Consider the following 16021-nt stretch of genomic DNA (forward strand, 5'->3'; position numbering starts at 1 on the left):
CTGCAAAGGGAGCGGCAAAGTGAATGCCTTTCTGGAAGACAGGCTTTAATCAATTAGTTATTGAGCAATATTTATGGATATTAGTCAATGGTAAAGGTTCTGGTATTGTGTTCAGTGAGTCTGTGAGCAATCTGACCTTAATATTGATAGTACCTGTTAACAGCTTTTTAATAGCTGACGTATTAAATGTTGGACATCTTTATGTGGGGTAGAAGATTCTTTTTAAATGTAATCTTTTAATTGTTGGTTGCAGAAAGCTGATTGCAAAATAAAAATGGTTTCTGGGTGAAAACAGATTCTGAGGCTCGTGGCACCCCAGCTGGAATTGTTTTATCATCTTGAAGATTCTTTGGGTACTTTGGGCAAATTTTCAGTGTGCAAAAATAAAGCAAAAAAAATCCATTTTGCAGTAGTGTTATTGTAACAAAAATTAATGGTTTTACTTCTGAAATGTATATATGACCAAATTGTGAACTAGACCCTATTCTGCCCTGTCATACCACGATGGCACTTTGGTAAGTTGGAGTAGCCTTAGGGCTGCTCTAAGTGACGCCTAGTCATATGTACTTCCTTTGGCTGTGTCATCTCTGCACGCAGTTGCAAATATGGCTGTTAGAGAGCTGCTCTGCCAGCTTTCTAATACTTGCAGCTTCTGAAAGGTTTGATTATGGTCATTTTTGAGGCTACTGTATGCCTCCTGAGTAGCACTAAGCTTTTAATGTTAATTAGAAGCATGTGTGTGTATGTAAAATGCAAGTGGAAATAAAATTATAAATATCTAAGGAGCTGTCATTCCAGAAGGTCTCTGCTCAGAAAAGATTAAATTAAGTAAATATACAAATTATCTCATTATAAATCAGCCTCAGTATCATTTTTTATGATCTCCGCTACTATTTTTCTGGTGGCTTCTGGAAAAAAAGTTATGAAGCTAGTGGTTCAGATTGCAGTTTCCAAACGCTTTAGGTTAGCGTGGCTCACATTGTCCCTGAAAGAAGCTGCCACTCTCATTACTCTCTGTCCTCCTTCTCTAGCTGCTCTTCCCTGTCACTGCACTTTTCCCTTGCTGATACCAGGACAAAGTTTTGTGGACCCTTCCCGTGAATGAGATCGAATAACAATCTGGATGAAAATTAGCTGTGTTTTGCTGGGTATATATTCAACTCAATGTTAATTCTTAAACTTTTTATTTTTAACATTCTTCTTCTGTCTTCAGGTCAGCCTTGTTTGAATCTTGAATAATTGGGCATTTTCCCCCTCCTTGAACAGAAACTCTGGAAAGTAATTACCTATTACCTTAAAACCACATTTCCTTATCTGCTAAAACTGAGGAAGTCTGTGGAACTGGAAATGAGCTGCAGAACTTTCAACTTGCCCAAGTAAACGGAGTGAGCGTACCTCTTGTGTGCCCTTGGGCGACAGCCTCCAAGGAACTTGACCTGGAGGTATCGTTTGGTCCTCTTGGATGGCTTCCATTGTAGTAGCCGCTGTAACAATGTTCACTGGATACCTGCTCCTGTCATGTGACACAGAGCCAGTTTGGTTTATAACTCTGACCTGTATCGTATGATATAGGCTAAGCAGTAAGTCATTCTTCTGCTAGCGCTTCTGTCCCAGCCCGAGAGCGGGGGGTGTGAAGGGGGTGTTCAGACAGCAGAACTTCTCCAGCTCAGGTGCTGGAAAACTCATCTGATTTTTTTTTATTTTTGTGTTTCTTTAAAGGTATTTTATAAAGAAATGAAGGAATAACAGTTTTTAAAGAAAAATATAGTGAATTTATATATCTAACCTTCATTGGTAGAAGACTAGCATAGAAAAAAAAAAAGAAAGATTGATTTGGGTTGTGGTGTATTTCTCAAATACAGACAGGAGTGAAATTCTGAGAATACTGGTATACTGCAATAAATCCTCATCCCAAATGAGACGATAATTTAACATTCCCCTGAACAAAAAATTAGAAGTTCTTTATTATAATAATCTGGGTGTTATTTTTAGCCTGTTTGTGATTGTCAGAAGTCAAACCAGTGTCTCGAGGTGAGAAGAATCCTCTTCAGGGACACACAGAAGTGATGGACAGTCCTGATTAGCAGAATGCAGCATTTCAGCCTTGCCCAAACCCCTAGAGATTGATGCCTGTTTATACCGAAGCTTTTAAACATGTTTAAAGACTTATATTAGTTGTGACTGTGCTTTGGAGTGTGCTTGTTATGTGACTTCTTTTGTTGTTTATATTTCACAGTAGTGTTTTAGGAGTTTTATTTACTCTGGTATAAAAATAGCTTCTGTGATCTGGCTTTTAGGATTTACTTCTAGTTTGAAAACAATTTTATTACAAGAAAAACATTTCATCTGAATTATATATTTAGACTGATACCCATCTGATTACATTACCCATTTTCTTTTTACGTCTATTTTTATTCTTTTGAGGTTTTCTAAGTGTTCTGGATAAGGTTTAATGGATTTTTAATTAGTGAGCAGATCTTGTGTTTTTTCCCGTTGGCTTCCCTAGGTTTAGCAGTTTTATTGAAAGAGAAATATTTCATAATACTTGTTGACATTATTTGAAATAAAAATGCATTTCTGTATAAGGAGTACTAAAGGTGCTAACAGATGGATAAAATATGTGGCGATATGACGTTCATTTCTGTTGATTTTTATGTCTGAATCCATTTCAGATTGGTAATGACAAACTGTAGTTAACATGCATAATTTTCCTTATATGTTATCCATTAATCTGGGTGTTATTAAGACAGGTTTCCTACACCGGTTAATTCCACCTAATTTGTTTTAAGCCAGCATCTTGCATAAAAGCTGATTATTTATAACATTTTGGGTGCTGGCAGGCCTTATCATGTCTTGATCCTTCTAGGTGAAGCTTAAATACATGTTAGGAGGAACCAGTAGGGAAAAGACATCACCATTACTGGTATTTTTACATATAGCTTGTTCATCTCCTGCTGTAAACACAGAAAATCGGGTGAAATTGGAAGGTGGGCACCTTTCTCAGAACATCTTTTTGTAACACACATCTAAGGGACAAACAGTTTTCTGTGATATCAGTGGGATAAGGAATACTTCAAAAGCATAAGAATGAGTATTTTCCATGTACTTTACAGGAAGAAAGATTTGTGGTTGCTATTAGGTCTCAAGAAATTAGCAAAATCATTATGAGACAAAAGAGACTGAACTTCGTTAGATGAGAGAGCGTGAGATGTTCTGAGATGGCTGTATAGCTGTCTGGCTTGATTTGAGATCTGGAAGCCTCTCGAAACCGTGTCGTGTGAGTGGGATTTAGTCTGTGTTACAGAAATTGAAATAATAGTACAGTATTGGCATTCAGGTTTTTGACTATCGTAGCTAAATTAGCAATGTATAAAAGCAATGGTTAGAGCATTTTATGATCATTGTATGTGGACTTACTATGATTAAAAATATATTTTTGAGTTAAAACTATTGGAAATTTAGGGTACCAGATCATTCAGTTGTTTGTATACCTACACTATGTGCATCTGGTGTCACTGCATGCAGCACAGTCTGCACCAGCACTAAATATATCCAGTGACAATATTTAGTGTAGGCAGACAAATGTAATTAGAACAAATCTTCACAATCTTGCTGCAGTAAGACTGTTCATTAGTGGTGTTAAAATTACAAAAATCTGCTTAAAGAGACCAAAACTTCATGAAGTTCCAATAATTAGCAGTTGTTGCTCAGGTGTGATGACTTAGTTGTATCAAATTTTGTATGAGACCTTGAAGTCACCAAACATGACCATTACAGTCGTTAATGTGTTGTCACCTTTATTCAGAACACAGTAGCAGTCAAACCCATAGCAGATAGTTGGATAATTCTTAGTTCTGAAGAAAGAAAAGAACTTGGTCCCATTGTGGGTAAAAAAAATTTTTGGTGTCACTACTGTCACAAGATGGGAAAAGTTAAAACTTCCCATAGCAGTCGTTATGGAGAAAAAATTCTTGTATTATGATGTAAATGAAATGCTTATACTTACAAGAAAAGACAGTGTTTCCAGTGTCCCCTGTGGTAGCCTCTTTTGATACAATTTTGTTTACTTTAAACAAGGGCCGGAGCAGTGCGGACAAGTAGAGAATTTCTGAGGTTGCAGGCACACACGCGAAGTCCTTGCAGAGGTTAGATTCCTGTCTTTGACAGTGCCGGTAATGGCTCATCTGATAACGTTGCCATATTTAATAATCGTTGCTTGTAAGAGCAACATGTCAAAGCGTTCAGCGCTCTTGATAGCATTATTACAGCAAATTCATCAAAGAGCCTCGCATTAACTGCTGTCTGTAGGCATCACAAGAATATAGCCATTAGCAAGTCTAGCGCCAGGGAGAGACGCAGAAGTAGATGGAGGTTGAGAGCATGCCGATAGCTCTACCTTTAGTAGCTGATGCTCCTGACTATTTGTCAGATTTGGTTCCAGAAGAGGTTTTAAAAAATTGCACGGGTGCTAAAATGGTGGTATGTTGTTTTGAATCAATTTGGTAGTGAATACAGTTAAGCACGTTGGTCGCAAATCTGTAAAGGAAGTACTTGCTACAAAAATGCAAATATGTAACTCATCGCAAGGTTATAAATGCATCATAAATTTTTTGCGATACTGCTTTTGAAATTTGTATAATGATTGAGGTCTGCATGTTCTGTATTGCAGAACTGAACCTATAAAGCTGCAAGTCTGCCGATGAAACTATATATCAATGGGAATGTAGTTCTTGAGAAATAAATGTTCAAAGCTTACAAAGCTGAAAGAACTTGTAGCAATTCTTGCTGCTGTATATCGCTGAGTTAATATGACAGATATTTGATTAAGAGTAATTTTAGTTCACAGATTTTTATAGATGTCTGCACAGGCAGTTTGACAGTAGTAAAAAGAAATCTGAAAGCCTTTTTGATGATTTCTCACTTCATTATTTAGAAATGGCTCCAAATCCGAACAGTCTGTACACATAGGTCAGTCAACCTGGTTTCACACTTACAGAATCAAACTCGAATTTTCTCATGTAATGCTGTCACAAAAAAATTATCCAGAAGTACAAATTCAGGGTAGGAGCCCTAGCCTCGATATTTCCATCCTGACTTGGCTATAGCCGAGCTGTGACTCTGTAGATACTGTATTGGCTCATGTGAAATATTTGTTATTTTGCAACTGTTACCAATAACAACCCCTCCCATGTTGGTCCCTGCTGCGCTCCATCCCCGTGCCCCTTCCCTCCGCCCCCTCCAGTTGTTAACCAAAAAGGATGACAAGCTGGGGAGAAGATGCCATGGTCTCCTTAATACGGCTCTGTTTGAGCTAGGACAGGTTGATCCTCAGCTGCTTTATCTTTTGCAGGAACAGTTCTAGACTCAACAACTGTGTAAGCGTGTAGGGAAGAGCAGAGAAAATACTGAAGACAGTCACTTTGGGCAGACCAGCCTCATCATGCGACACAGGGTAGCTTCAGGCTCCTGGACCTGGTGGTCTTCTGCAAAATCGAGTTCAGGTTTTTCAGCGATGTCTGAGAGAAATCAGTTAGTAATTATGTTTGATTTGGGTGGACAGTTTTGATGAATGTCTCCTGGCAGTGCATCCTAATTGCCTTTTCCCAGCCTCCCATGGAAAGTAATTTTCCTGGGCACCTCCAGTATAGGTTTGAGAGCCCATTTAGAACAGTTAACTATGCAAGAACACTTGAAGATTCAGGAAAAACAAACTTCACATTTACTTAAAACGGTAATTCATTTGGCCTTTAAATTGTAGTTAAGTGTGCAATACAAATTCTTGTTGACGTGGGACGTTTTACTCAAAACCTGTCTGGAGACGGCTTTTTTCTTCAAGAGCTCTGCATGCATCATTCCATTTTCTTTGTATTAGCTTACTTCTTATAACAGTGACTGTACTCCAGGATAAAAGCAAAGATGCAGCCACAGTATTCAGTACACAGCATCTTTGCAGGGCTCCTATTTGCATTTCTTTCAACAGTGTAGGATATCTTTGAGAAATCTCCCTTTCGGAGGGCAGTAGTGGAAATGTTTAGATAAGAATTGTTATTCATAGAGAGGAGCCTGGGTTCTTTCTGTGTTTTTTCTCAGACATCTCTGATCTCAAAGGCAATAATATTTTTTATGTTGTATGTTCAGTGCTCTCGATGCTAACTGTAAAAAATATAAAAGTGAAAGAAGTTTCAGCTCTGAACATATTACAGCCTGGCTGGATGAATAATGTTGAACGAGTGAATAACGTTCTTTAAATTGTTACTGGTTAAAGGACGTGTTAGCTGAGAAGTTGCAATGTTTTGTTTTTAAACATAAACCGTGTCATTTTTCTTTGATGTAGTAGTTAATGAAAAGATTATGATGGTTTCTTTAAACTGGAAGTATTGAGTGGTACAGTTTTCCCTGATTGTTAGATAAGACTAATAGGGTGTATCGAGTGTATTTTTGAGAACTCTTAATAATTCAGTTGAAGGTTGAACTGGGTTATGGTCTAGAATAAGGTTATAAGAAGTCCATTTATATAGATGTTAACAAAAATGTTTTGTTTAAGTCTTTCACACAAGCCATTTTCTCTCACTTCTGTGTATCTCTGAAAGTCAGCTTTTTCACCCTTTGGTCTCTTGGGGTGTTGCTGTTGCACCTCTTCTCCATACATTCAAGTCCTTCTGCCTTTAATACGCACATCTCTAATATAAGAAGCCAATGGGAAGAGGGTGAATGTTGAGGTCTTCTTTATAATGTATGAAATAAGATCTTGTGGAGGGCAGAAGAGCAAATACAGAAGACGTTTTCACCTGTTACTGATTGCTCAGTTAAAATCCTCTTAGGAAACTTTTAAATTGGGATCAGTTTGAAACTGGAATCAATGTAATAGTGGGAGTCCCACTCCAGGCTCATTAATGGTTAGAGCTACTGAAATTAATTCGAATTAGTTGGCTCCTACCTTGTTTCCAGAGCCATATTATTCATTTCATGCAGACTCAGATGTAGAGTTGTCGTAACTCTTAGAGGCAGTAAAGCCTCTGCATCAAAAAGCAGAGTTCAGAGCGGGGAGGGGCGAAGGTTTCCTTGCGGGTTTCTCCCCGAATTGATTCTTGCTTGCTTGCTTTCCATGGGCTTGTTAGCTGAACCTCAGGTGTTTGAGTACATACACGAGCACAGTTAAACTTTTACAGCCAGACTTATGATTCACTGTACAGAAATACTGGGATCACGTACTCTTGCACACCTGCTAAGAGGATTCTTGGAAAGCCTGTAACAGCTTTCACTTGTGGAACTGTCACATGAACATTAATTTATTTCTAGCCATGCTCACTGCAGCACTAATTGAATCTTTTTATAAATCATTCCTGTACCATCTTTCCGGGTAGGGCTGTGGACAGATGTTCATTTAACAAGACATCTGTGGTGGTTTAGCATGGTACTGTAGCCCAGATGTTACATCTTTTTTAAGGTTATTGGCCTTGTTTTATGTATTTAGTACCACCGCTGCGCTCAGCACGCTACAGAGCAGAGGAAGGAAGATTATTTCTGCCCCAAACAATTTAGAGGTTGTGGCCTTTGAGAAGGAGGATGGAGCTCTGGAGTGGTTCATGTGAACACGTTCTCATAAGCCTGAAACGAGAGCAGCTGGATTAGCGCGGTATTTTCAGTGGGTGGTTTGAACAAATTGTCATGTGATTTTGTTGGTAGCAAATTACAGAGGACTTGCAGGAACTGTTGTCTGGCAATAGCTTCTGGGTAATCATAAACTAGCAGCCTGGCCGCAATGAGGGCCTTAAGGATAGTAGCGTCTTCGGCTGTTCCATGTGCTTCCAGAAGTTATCGGCCCGTAGCCTTACTAATGACGACCTTGGGGAAAGAATAAGATCCAAGATACACTTTTGACCTGTATTGTACTCATAAGGTTAAGGTCCTGTTGCAGGCATGTATGTATTTAAAAAAAAAAAAAAAAAAAAAAGTATGTGACCACCGGCAGGCGAATAGGACACGTTTCCCTTTTACCCTGGGGTCTCCGTCCATGCTGCTCTCTCTGCAGTTTCGCAGAAGCTGATGGTGGTGCTTGGCGCTCTTACCCTGTTAATGAAGTCAGCAAAGCCCTGAAACAACCTCAAGGAGGTTTTCCTCCCAGTGCAAATGGAATACCTAATGATACACGGTGCTGTAGAAAAGTGTGTGTGTGTGGGGGGGGGGGGGTGTCCCTCTGTGCTAAATTTGATTAGTTGCTTACACTGGGTAAAATTATGAATCTTTGTTTACTGCGGCGTAAAGACAGAGATTAATAAAAGGAGTTAGCTAAGAAATCTAACTGATGACAGCTTTAGGAGTAGGTCACAAAGCATTTTGGTAAATGACTCCATTTTATGTAAATATGAGTAAAATTATTGCAGATAGTAATTACGTTCAACTGGAATCCTATTTATGTAGATACAACTGTATTTTTTTTATTTTACCGACTGCTTCATGCAATGCAAAATGTGCTCGAAACGCTTTTTACGAAACTGCATTTTTTTTCAATAGATCTGTTCTTTTAAACGTAAATAGATGTGGTTTTGTTTTTTTTCCCCCTTCTAAATTGAACTCTGTTGTAGGAAAGAGACAGGTGAGAGAGGCCGTCGCAGAAAGCTTGGCAGCTGCTCAGCCTGTCTGTGGAGCCCGCTGCCTGTCGTCCTCAGTAACGCTTACTGCTGTTCTCTTGCCCTCCTTGCTGCCCGGGCTGTGCCTCTACGTTTTGTTCTGGCTTCGCAAGCAGTGTGCAAGGTGGCTCGTCCGGGGGTGCTCGGCTCGTACAGCAGCTAGCTGAAGGGCTTGGGGAGTGTGCGGTGATGCAGAGAAGAATGATGCTTCTAGTAAGAAAGTTTAGCGTAAGGCTTACAAACACCTAAAGCAGGATGGAGGTTGTAGTGGTCAGCGCGGCAACTGTGGCTTGGTGCTGCCTGGCCATGCAGGAGCGAAGGATAAATAACCACGTGCTTTAGCTCCGTAGCTGTGTTAAGGCAGCAAACCCTGGGGCACCGCTGCCAAGGGACAGGCGCCCCTCCTGCTTGCCCCGGCAGCCCTTCCTTGGGTCAGTAGAAGCGCTTGTGCCGGCTGCAGGCCTCAGAAGCTGATCTGGGTTCAAAGCGACCCCAAAAAAAGGATTCTCGGCTGGGGTCGGTGTGCAGCTGCTGGCGGAGGAAGGCAGGTCTGGGCGCAGGAGAGCGTGCTGGGGTGGGAGGGACTGGGCTGCCTGTCCCAGCAGCAGCCCTGAGCTGGGGTGGAAGAACATGCAACTGTTTGCTTGCTTTTGCTTTTTGGTTAAGCTTATAGCAGAAGTACTTGTTACTCCCTCTTTGAGGAAGAGTATTGCCTACAAAAATCCAAAGTCTGCGTGAAACTCAGACCCAAGCTACCTAAATTTGGCCTGTTTCTAGTTTCTTTATGGTGGTATTTGGGACGAGGCTGTTGCTTGAAAACTGAATGCAGCACATGAAAATGTGAATGTACCGTTCCAAGAAGAGTGGGAGTATTGCAAAGTGTGGGAAGGGCTTGCTGACCGCTGTCGTTCTCTCAACGATATGCAGTCGGTGATTTAAGACACCCACCGGGCTGCCTATCTCAAATCCATACATACGAACTAACCTGTTTTCTGACCTATTTGTCACCCAAAAGATTAAACTCCCTAGAAGGCTTCTCAGTGAGCAAAGGTTTGGGTTTTAGTTATGTTAGTAGTCTAGGGAGAGAGAGTCAGATCCCAAGAGTAGGACAAAATTGTTTGCTTTTTTCCACTTTATCTAAAGGGGAGTGGAATAAGTGGATTGAAAAAAAAAAAAAAAGTTATGGGCTTTGGCAGAGGAAAATTTAGTGTTATGCAAACCAGACAAAACTATTATGCAACAAAAGTATTAAATAAAACGTATTAAATTTATTTATTAAAAGTAACATGAAACAATCCATTCTTATTATGAACATCGATTGTAACAATTAGATATACTATATGGCCTTTTCAAATGGGATTTTCTGTGGAAATATTAAATTATAGTTGCCAGTACAGTGTATATTTTAATGTTTTGTAACTTGAATTATTTTTTTCTGAAGCCAAACACAATTTTTTTTGAGTATCAAATCTCTTCTGATGATTGTGAAATGAAGGTAATGAACAAAAAAAAGTTAAAAATCTAATCCAGCTTTCTGTTCTAATAGCTTTATTTGAATCTGGCACAGCATTATGAAGGCTTTTTGCAGAATATTTCTGAGGGGAGAATGATGACGACACGCAGTGGAGGGGGGATGGTAAGAAAAAAACAGATGTGGTTATATCTTATGCTGAAAAGGAGCAATTATGTTTAATTAGTTGAAGCCTGTGATTTTTCCTTGATGTTAAATAAGTTACTAAAATATAGTAGGGAATTCAAGGAGTGAATACTGCTTGTGTTTAAAAAAAAAAAAGTTTAAACGTGCTTTGTGAGGTACTTCAGTGTTTAACATATTAAATGTAGCTGTAATATAATATCCAAAGCTGTACGTAAATTTTTAAGTTTACATTATTTGGGGGTAGTTGGTAGGCAAGTAGCCAGGGTAGGGTTTAGAAGCAGCCCCCCCTTGTCGGTGCGTTGGGTTTGGTGAAGCTTTTGAGCATCCCTGCATCCCGCCCAGGGGCTGCCTGCTGCAGGCTCTGCGTTCTCGTCCCTGCCCTCGGAGTGCCGGCCGAAGTGCCGGGCTGCTCTGAAGGACTACAAGAAACGTAGTATTTAAACTTAAACGGTTCTGTTTTCTCACTGCCTGTATTGTTTTTCTAAGTATTAAAAGTTGTACTTTTTCTTGGCCTTTCTTGTTCTTCAGCTGTGCTGCACGAATCTGTTCTACCTAACGAGCGTGATATTCTGTTTGCGTTACTCCTTCCTCTCGTTACGGATGGTAATTAATCGGTATTACGGTTTCAGACAGGCCACTGAGAGAAGCGGTGGTGTCCTGCCGGCCCGGATACGTGTGCGCCTTCCAGGCAGCTCAGTGATTCCCGCGCGTGTGTGCGGATGGGGTGACGCGTGGGGCGGTTTCGTTTGGTAGCTCTGCAGTTTATCCTGCTTTAGGTATTTGTGCCACGTCTGTTTTGGAGAACTGCCCTGGAAGCTTGTGGAGTGGCAAATCCTGAAGCGGATGCAGGCTCCTCTCTGTTCTTATAATACTGTTATTTTGCGAGCTACGTGTATGGTATCTCTCCTTGCGGATAAGGAGGCAAGGCCAAAGATAACCGCCTTATCCCTAGGGCTGCCGTTGCTCCCACGTTCCTCAGCACTGTCCCAAACCAGTTCGTAGGGAGGCCAAAAAGATAAAGGTCCCTCTCTCCTCCTGTCTCTTCTCACTTTCCTCTTTTCCCTCATTCGTTCCTTTGTAAATTGAGTGGCTTGTTTCGGGCTTTAGTTTTCACCTTATTTTAATCTTTTTTTTTTCCTCCTCTATGGAGACAAGACTGCTCCCAACTCAGTTAGAAGGGATCTTGGTAGGCGTTGCAAACACTCGCACTAGGAGGAGAACAGCAAAGTCTAGGCTCAAAGATGATAGTCTCCCCAAGGTTTTTGCGCATTGCCACCTTAGATCCACGCGTGCCAAAGGCATGGCATGGCACAGTGTACTCCTTAGCTAGTTTCGCAGATTGGGTTCTCGGGTAATGCTCTGCTGGATTTAAGTATTTTAACAGAATGTCCAAAAAAAAGGAAATGCTCTTTTGGAAGGATTTAATCGCTTCAAAAAAAATTTCCCCCCTCATAGAACCGAACCCAAAGCTTTCAGAGCTTTCCGTGCAAGAGGAAATGGAGCGGTTTCGTCTTCGGGGGGGCAAGCTGGGGGCCGCTGGGGTTGCCTGGCTCCTGTCCTGAGCCAGCGCGTGTTGGTTGGGTGAATGGTTGCCTGGGAGCTCGGGGACTCTGCGACTGCTGCGATGCCCCAAACTGCTAAGAACTTGTGTATTTGCAACGAGAAGCTCCCAGGGTCTCTCCGGCTTTCTGTCAGCGTGCCAGGCGGCTTGCCAAGTAGCCTGCAGATTTGGGCGGCGAGGTGCCAAGCTCTTGGCTCCCTCTGCAGTGGGCCGCTGAACAGCTGGCGGCCTGGCAGCGGGGGCCCCGCGGCAGCCCACCCCGCTGGGCGCTGCAGAGCCAGCCGGAGAGGAAAGGCTGCGGTTTGCGGCCCAAACCTGGCGGCCTTCTGTCGCACCTTGGTTGGAATTGAAACAACCGCCAGGTATTTTGGTTTTAATGCGCTGTTACAGCTTTATGACTTTTTTTCAATGTGACAACATCTAGCCATCTCTAGTCTGCAATTCATAACATTTTTTTTGAAGGTGTCAAAATTGTTATTTCACTAAAAATAATAATACGTGTTTCAATTTAATTGCTTCAGCATTATTATTATCCTCTAGAAATTTCCTCCAAGGATGCTCAGAATGGCTTAGTGTGTGTTTTGTAGTGTACGTAACTACTGGCCAGATTTCAGATTGTGTTCCCTCTAATATCCCTGTAGTTATCTCCTCTGTAATGAAAAAATGCGGAGCAAACAGGACAGTCATATCTTAAAATCTTGCTGATTTAATTTATTTTTTGATCAGTAGAAGTATGCGATTGAACTTTTCATATAATAATCACAGGACTTACAGGGTCAACTGCTGATTAAAGGGTACTCTGAGTTTATTACTTTAAACAGGAAGAAAGGGGAGGAAACTGGATTTTTACAAGACTCATAAATCACTAGTTAACTTAAGTGTTAATAATTATTCCTCAATATGAAATTATTTTAATCCTGGATAAATTTAAACTGGGAGTACTTTTAAAAATTTAAAAACAATGTTCCTTTCTTATGTTTGTAGGCCTCGGAGTAGAGGAAAAACTGCAGTGGAGGATGAAGACAGTATGGATGGTTTGGAGGCAGCAGAAACAGAAAACACTGTGGAAACAGGTAATGAGAATATAGTATTGATACTGTCTGATTATTGTTTCTCTCTCAGAAATTAATTATGCAGGACCTTGGTAGACAAGAAATATTTCTTTTTTTAATCTGATAGTACGAGACCTGCATTTAGACAGATATAAAAAAAAAATGCCATGTCTTATTGCTTTTAAATAGTGTAATAGGAGAGTCCTCCCTACTGTAAATATCTAGTGGCTCTTCTTCTGTTTTTGTAAGTCTATATTTAACAAAAATAAAACCTGTGAAGCAGTAGCTGCTGTTTTTAGAATACCTGCCAAAATACAGTATTACTGACCTGTATCTATAGCTATCTAAAGCAGATTATACCAAAGCAATAGCTAGGATAACCTAATGTTAATGCTTCCTACTGCTGCTTAGGAAACAGAAAATAAATCTCTCTTCTCGCTTTTGTGAATATTTGTTATGATAGTACCAAAATGCCTCAGTTACCCGAGGGATCTCATTCTCCTGGACTGAACACTGTTACAACAGTTGGTAAATTCTTTTCTGGAGGGTTAGGAGTCTAGAGAGACAAGCAGATGAGCTAAAATGTAAGATAAAGGCCTTGGTGAAGAGCTGCCATCTCTCTGCCAGGCCCGTGTCTGTAGCCGCTTGCCTCTTTTTAACCAGGGACAGAATAGAAGTAGAGGGATGAAACCTGCATTGAGCCATGGCTGCTTGGCGGGAGTTTGTAGGCTTGGCGGAAATAAGCCTTAAAAAGATACTGAGACATAAGAAGTTATAAATTTAATTAGGTAACTGTATATGTGTAACGAGCAAAGTGGAGGAAAGCACAGATACACTGAAGGAAGAAGCTGGCCATCGGGGGGCAATCGCACAGGAGTGCCAGCTGAGTTCAGATGCGTGTGATTGCACCAAGAGGTGAGCGACGCTAAGTAAAGGCAGTGAAGCTGTGAAGTCCTTAAATACGAAACAAGAATCTGTGCTTAGTGTAGGCGTACAGGGAGAAGTAGTAGAGGACCTCCAAGGAGCTATTTTTGCACAACATTTTATGTAGACCACAGGGGAATAGGGTTGCAATAGTTAAAGCTGTGTAAGAGGAGGCTGAAATCCTCAAGTGGCTGGAGGATGAGCTTTGACTGTGTGTGCTGGTCTCTTGCCTCTCACTTGTCAGAAGCTGAACAGTGTTGGCTGAGAAGGCTTTGCGCCCAAGGCTGTAGGCTACAGAGAGTGTCATGAGTGTTTAATCACTACTCATGTTTAATTTAAGCATTGTTAATGGCTTGTGGAGGGAGTCTGCTTTAAAGGTTAACACAAGGATGTTCCATCATTTTATTCTATCAGTTGTTTTTCTGCCACTGGTACTAAGCGGCTGGTCATAGTGAGCTTGGACGGTCTTGCCCAGCTTCTACAAGTAGGTGATTACCAGTGATTAAAGTTGAAACTGAAAAGCTGCAGCAGGTATTTGCCTGTAGAAAAGGAGTAGGGTAGAGGAGGGCGAGGCTTAACTGCATCTTGTGTTCCATTTGCTACTCTTCCCATCCCCTATTCTAGAAATAGTCCTATGAAAATTGGTGAAGGGGAAAGAAATTGTGGTTATACGTGTTAAGTTTTTATATATTTTTAAGGTGTTAAAAAAAAAACACCAACAAAAGAAACTCCAACTGAACTACTGCTGGTACACTACTTTTTAGGGAATTTAGTAAAAGCTGTGTTGTTTTGGCTTTACATTTCATTATTAACAAAGTTCTTCAGCACCCAGAGATCTGAGAATATGTTTTACTTTGGACTAGAAAGGGGCATGGAGGATTATTTGTAAGACTCCAAAAGGAAACGGAGATAAAAGTCTCTCCATTTCCCTTCATAAAAACCATCCTCACTGTCACAGAGGACAGACTCATTCCTAAAGGCCTGTGCGGGGAGCGGCGGAGCACTGTGCTAGGAGTCCCCGATAGCCGCAGCCTCTGCTGGGTCACTTCAGCGCTGAGCCCAAGATGACGTTACGCACTGTTCTCCTAAGGATCTCTGCAAATATCTCCTCGCTGCACTTCACCTCGTGGATGTGCCAGCTGAGGCTCACTGCACGGTATAGCTGTGCCCTTCCTTTCGGCACTGAGAAAAGAAACCTGGTAGAAACACACAGAAATGTGCCTGAAATCTGACTTGAACAAGGGGGACCAAAATGTACTTGAAAGCACGTTATCGCGCTGAGCAATTTGATAGAGACACAATTGCAATTAAGTGATTTTGAAAGTTCAACGTCATTGCACTTGGTAGAGCTTTAATCGTGTTAAGTGCTGCTTCTAAAACATTTCTAAGTACTTATCTGTATTAATAATAGTGTCGGAGAAGGAGCAATCCCAGGCTTTTGCTCCCTATCAAACTGTGTGTTAATCAAATCGAAGCGTATCTGTCCTCCATTGTTTGTGAGTTTTTGGTTTGACCAAAAACATTTTCCATTCTGTTTTCTTGCAAATAGTGGACTTGCCAACAGTTTGCTGTAGTGGTTGGCAAACCAAAACATAATATAGTAATATTACAAAATTCAGAATGAGGTCATATGAACAGAAAAGACTTTTGATGTGTGTCTTCTCACATATTTCAAGTTGCCATATTTCTGGGTATTGAGAATAGTCAGGAATTCTTCTACTGTGTGGGGTTTTTTTTGTTTGGTTGGGTTTGGGGGATGGGTTTTCTTTCTTTTTTTTTTTTATGGAGTCTGGCATAATGGTGCCCTCTCATGAAGATTATTTTAATAAAAATGAGAAAAATTCGTATTATTAGTATTGTGCTCAGTATAATGAGCGCTACTTGTAGACAAGGGAGTAATGCAGGAGGAATGAGAACTTTCCTCGCAGGGAGAAAAGAAGGAGATGCCCATGTAATCTCAGGAGTAAAAGTGGCATTTGCTAGCTATCAGATCCTTTGTAGGGAAAAAAGGAAATGTAAGTACTAAACACAGTTTCTATTCAAAATGTTGGCCAAAATGTTTTTGTTCCCCTCAAAAAGAGGGGGTAGGGGGAGGCAGAAGTTCTTCCTGAAATGGCTGTTTAGTAATGCTAAGGCATGGCCATTTTAATTGCAGTCCAGGAAACATCTGAAGAAAGAAATAATATAATAAATATGT

General features: G+C 40.8%; 1 protein-coding gene across 4 annotated transcripts in view; it reads left to right on the plus strand.

The window, feature by feature from the left end:
* The window catches only part of KMT2C (lysine methyltransferase 2C), a 204826-nt gene that overhangs the window by 37356 nt on the left and 151449 nt on the right, over positions 1–16021 (plus strand). For all 4 annotated transcript variants that reach the window (XM_067291962.1, XM_067291963.1, XM_067291964.1 and 1 more), the window contains exon 2: positions 12833–12921. In XM_067291962.1, coding sequence (XP_067148063.1) covers positions 12833–12921 — 89 coding nt within the window. The remainder of the gene's footprint in view (positions 1–12832; positions 12922–16021) is intronic.

This window comes from Apteryx mantelli, chromosome 2 (assembly GCF_036417845.1).
Source record: "Apteryx mantelli isolate bAptMan1 chromosome 2, bAptMan1.hap1, whole genome shotgun sequence".
Taxonomy (NCBI): Eukaryota; Metazoa; Chordata; class Aves; order Apterygiformes; family Apterygidae; genus Apteryx; species Apteryx mantelli.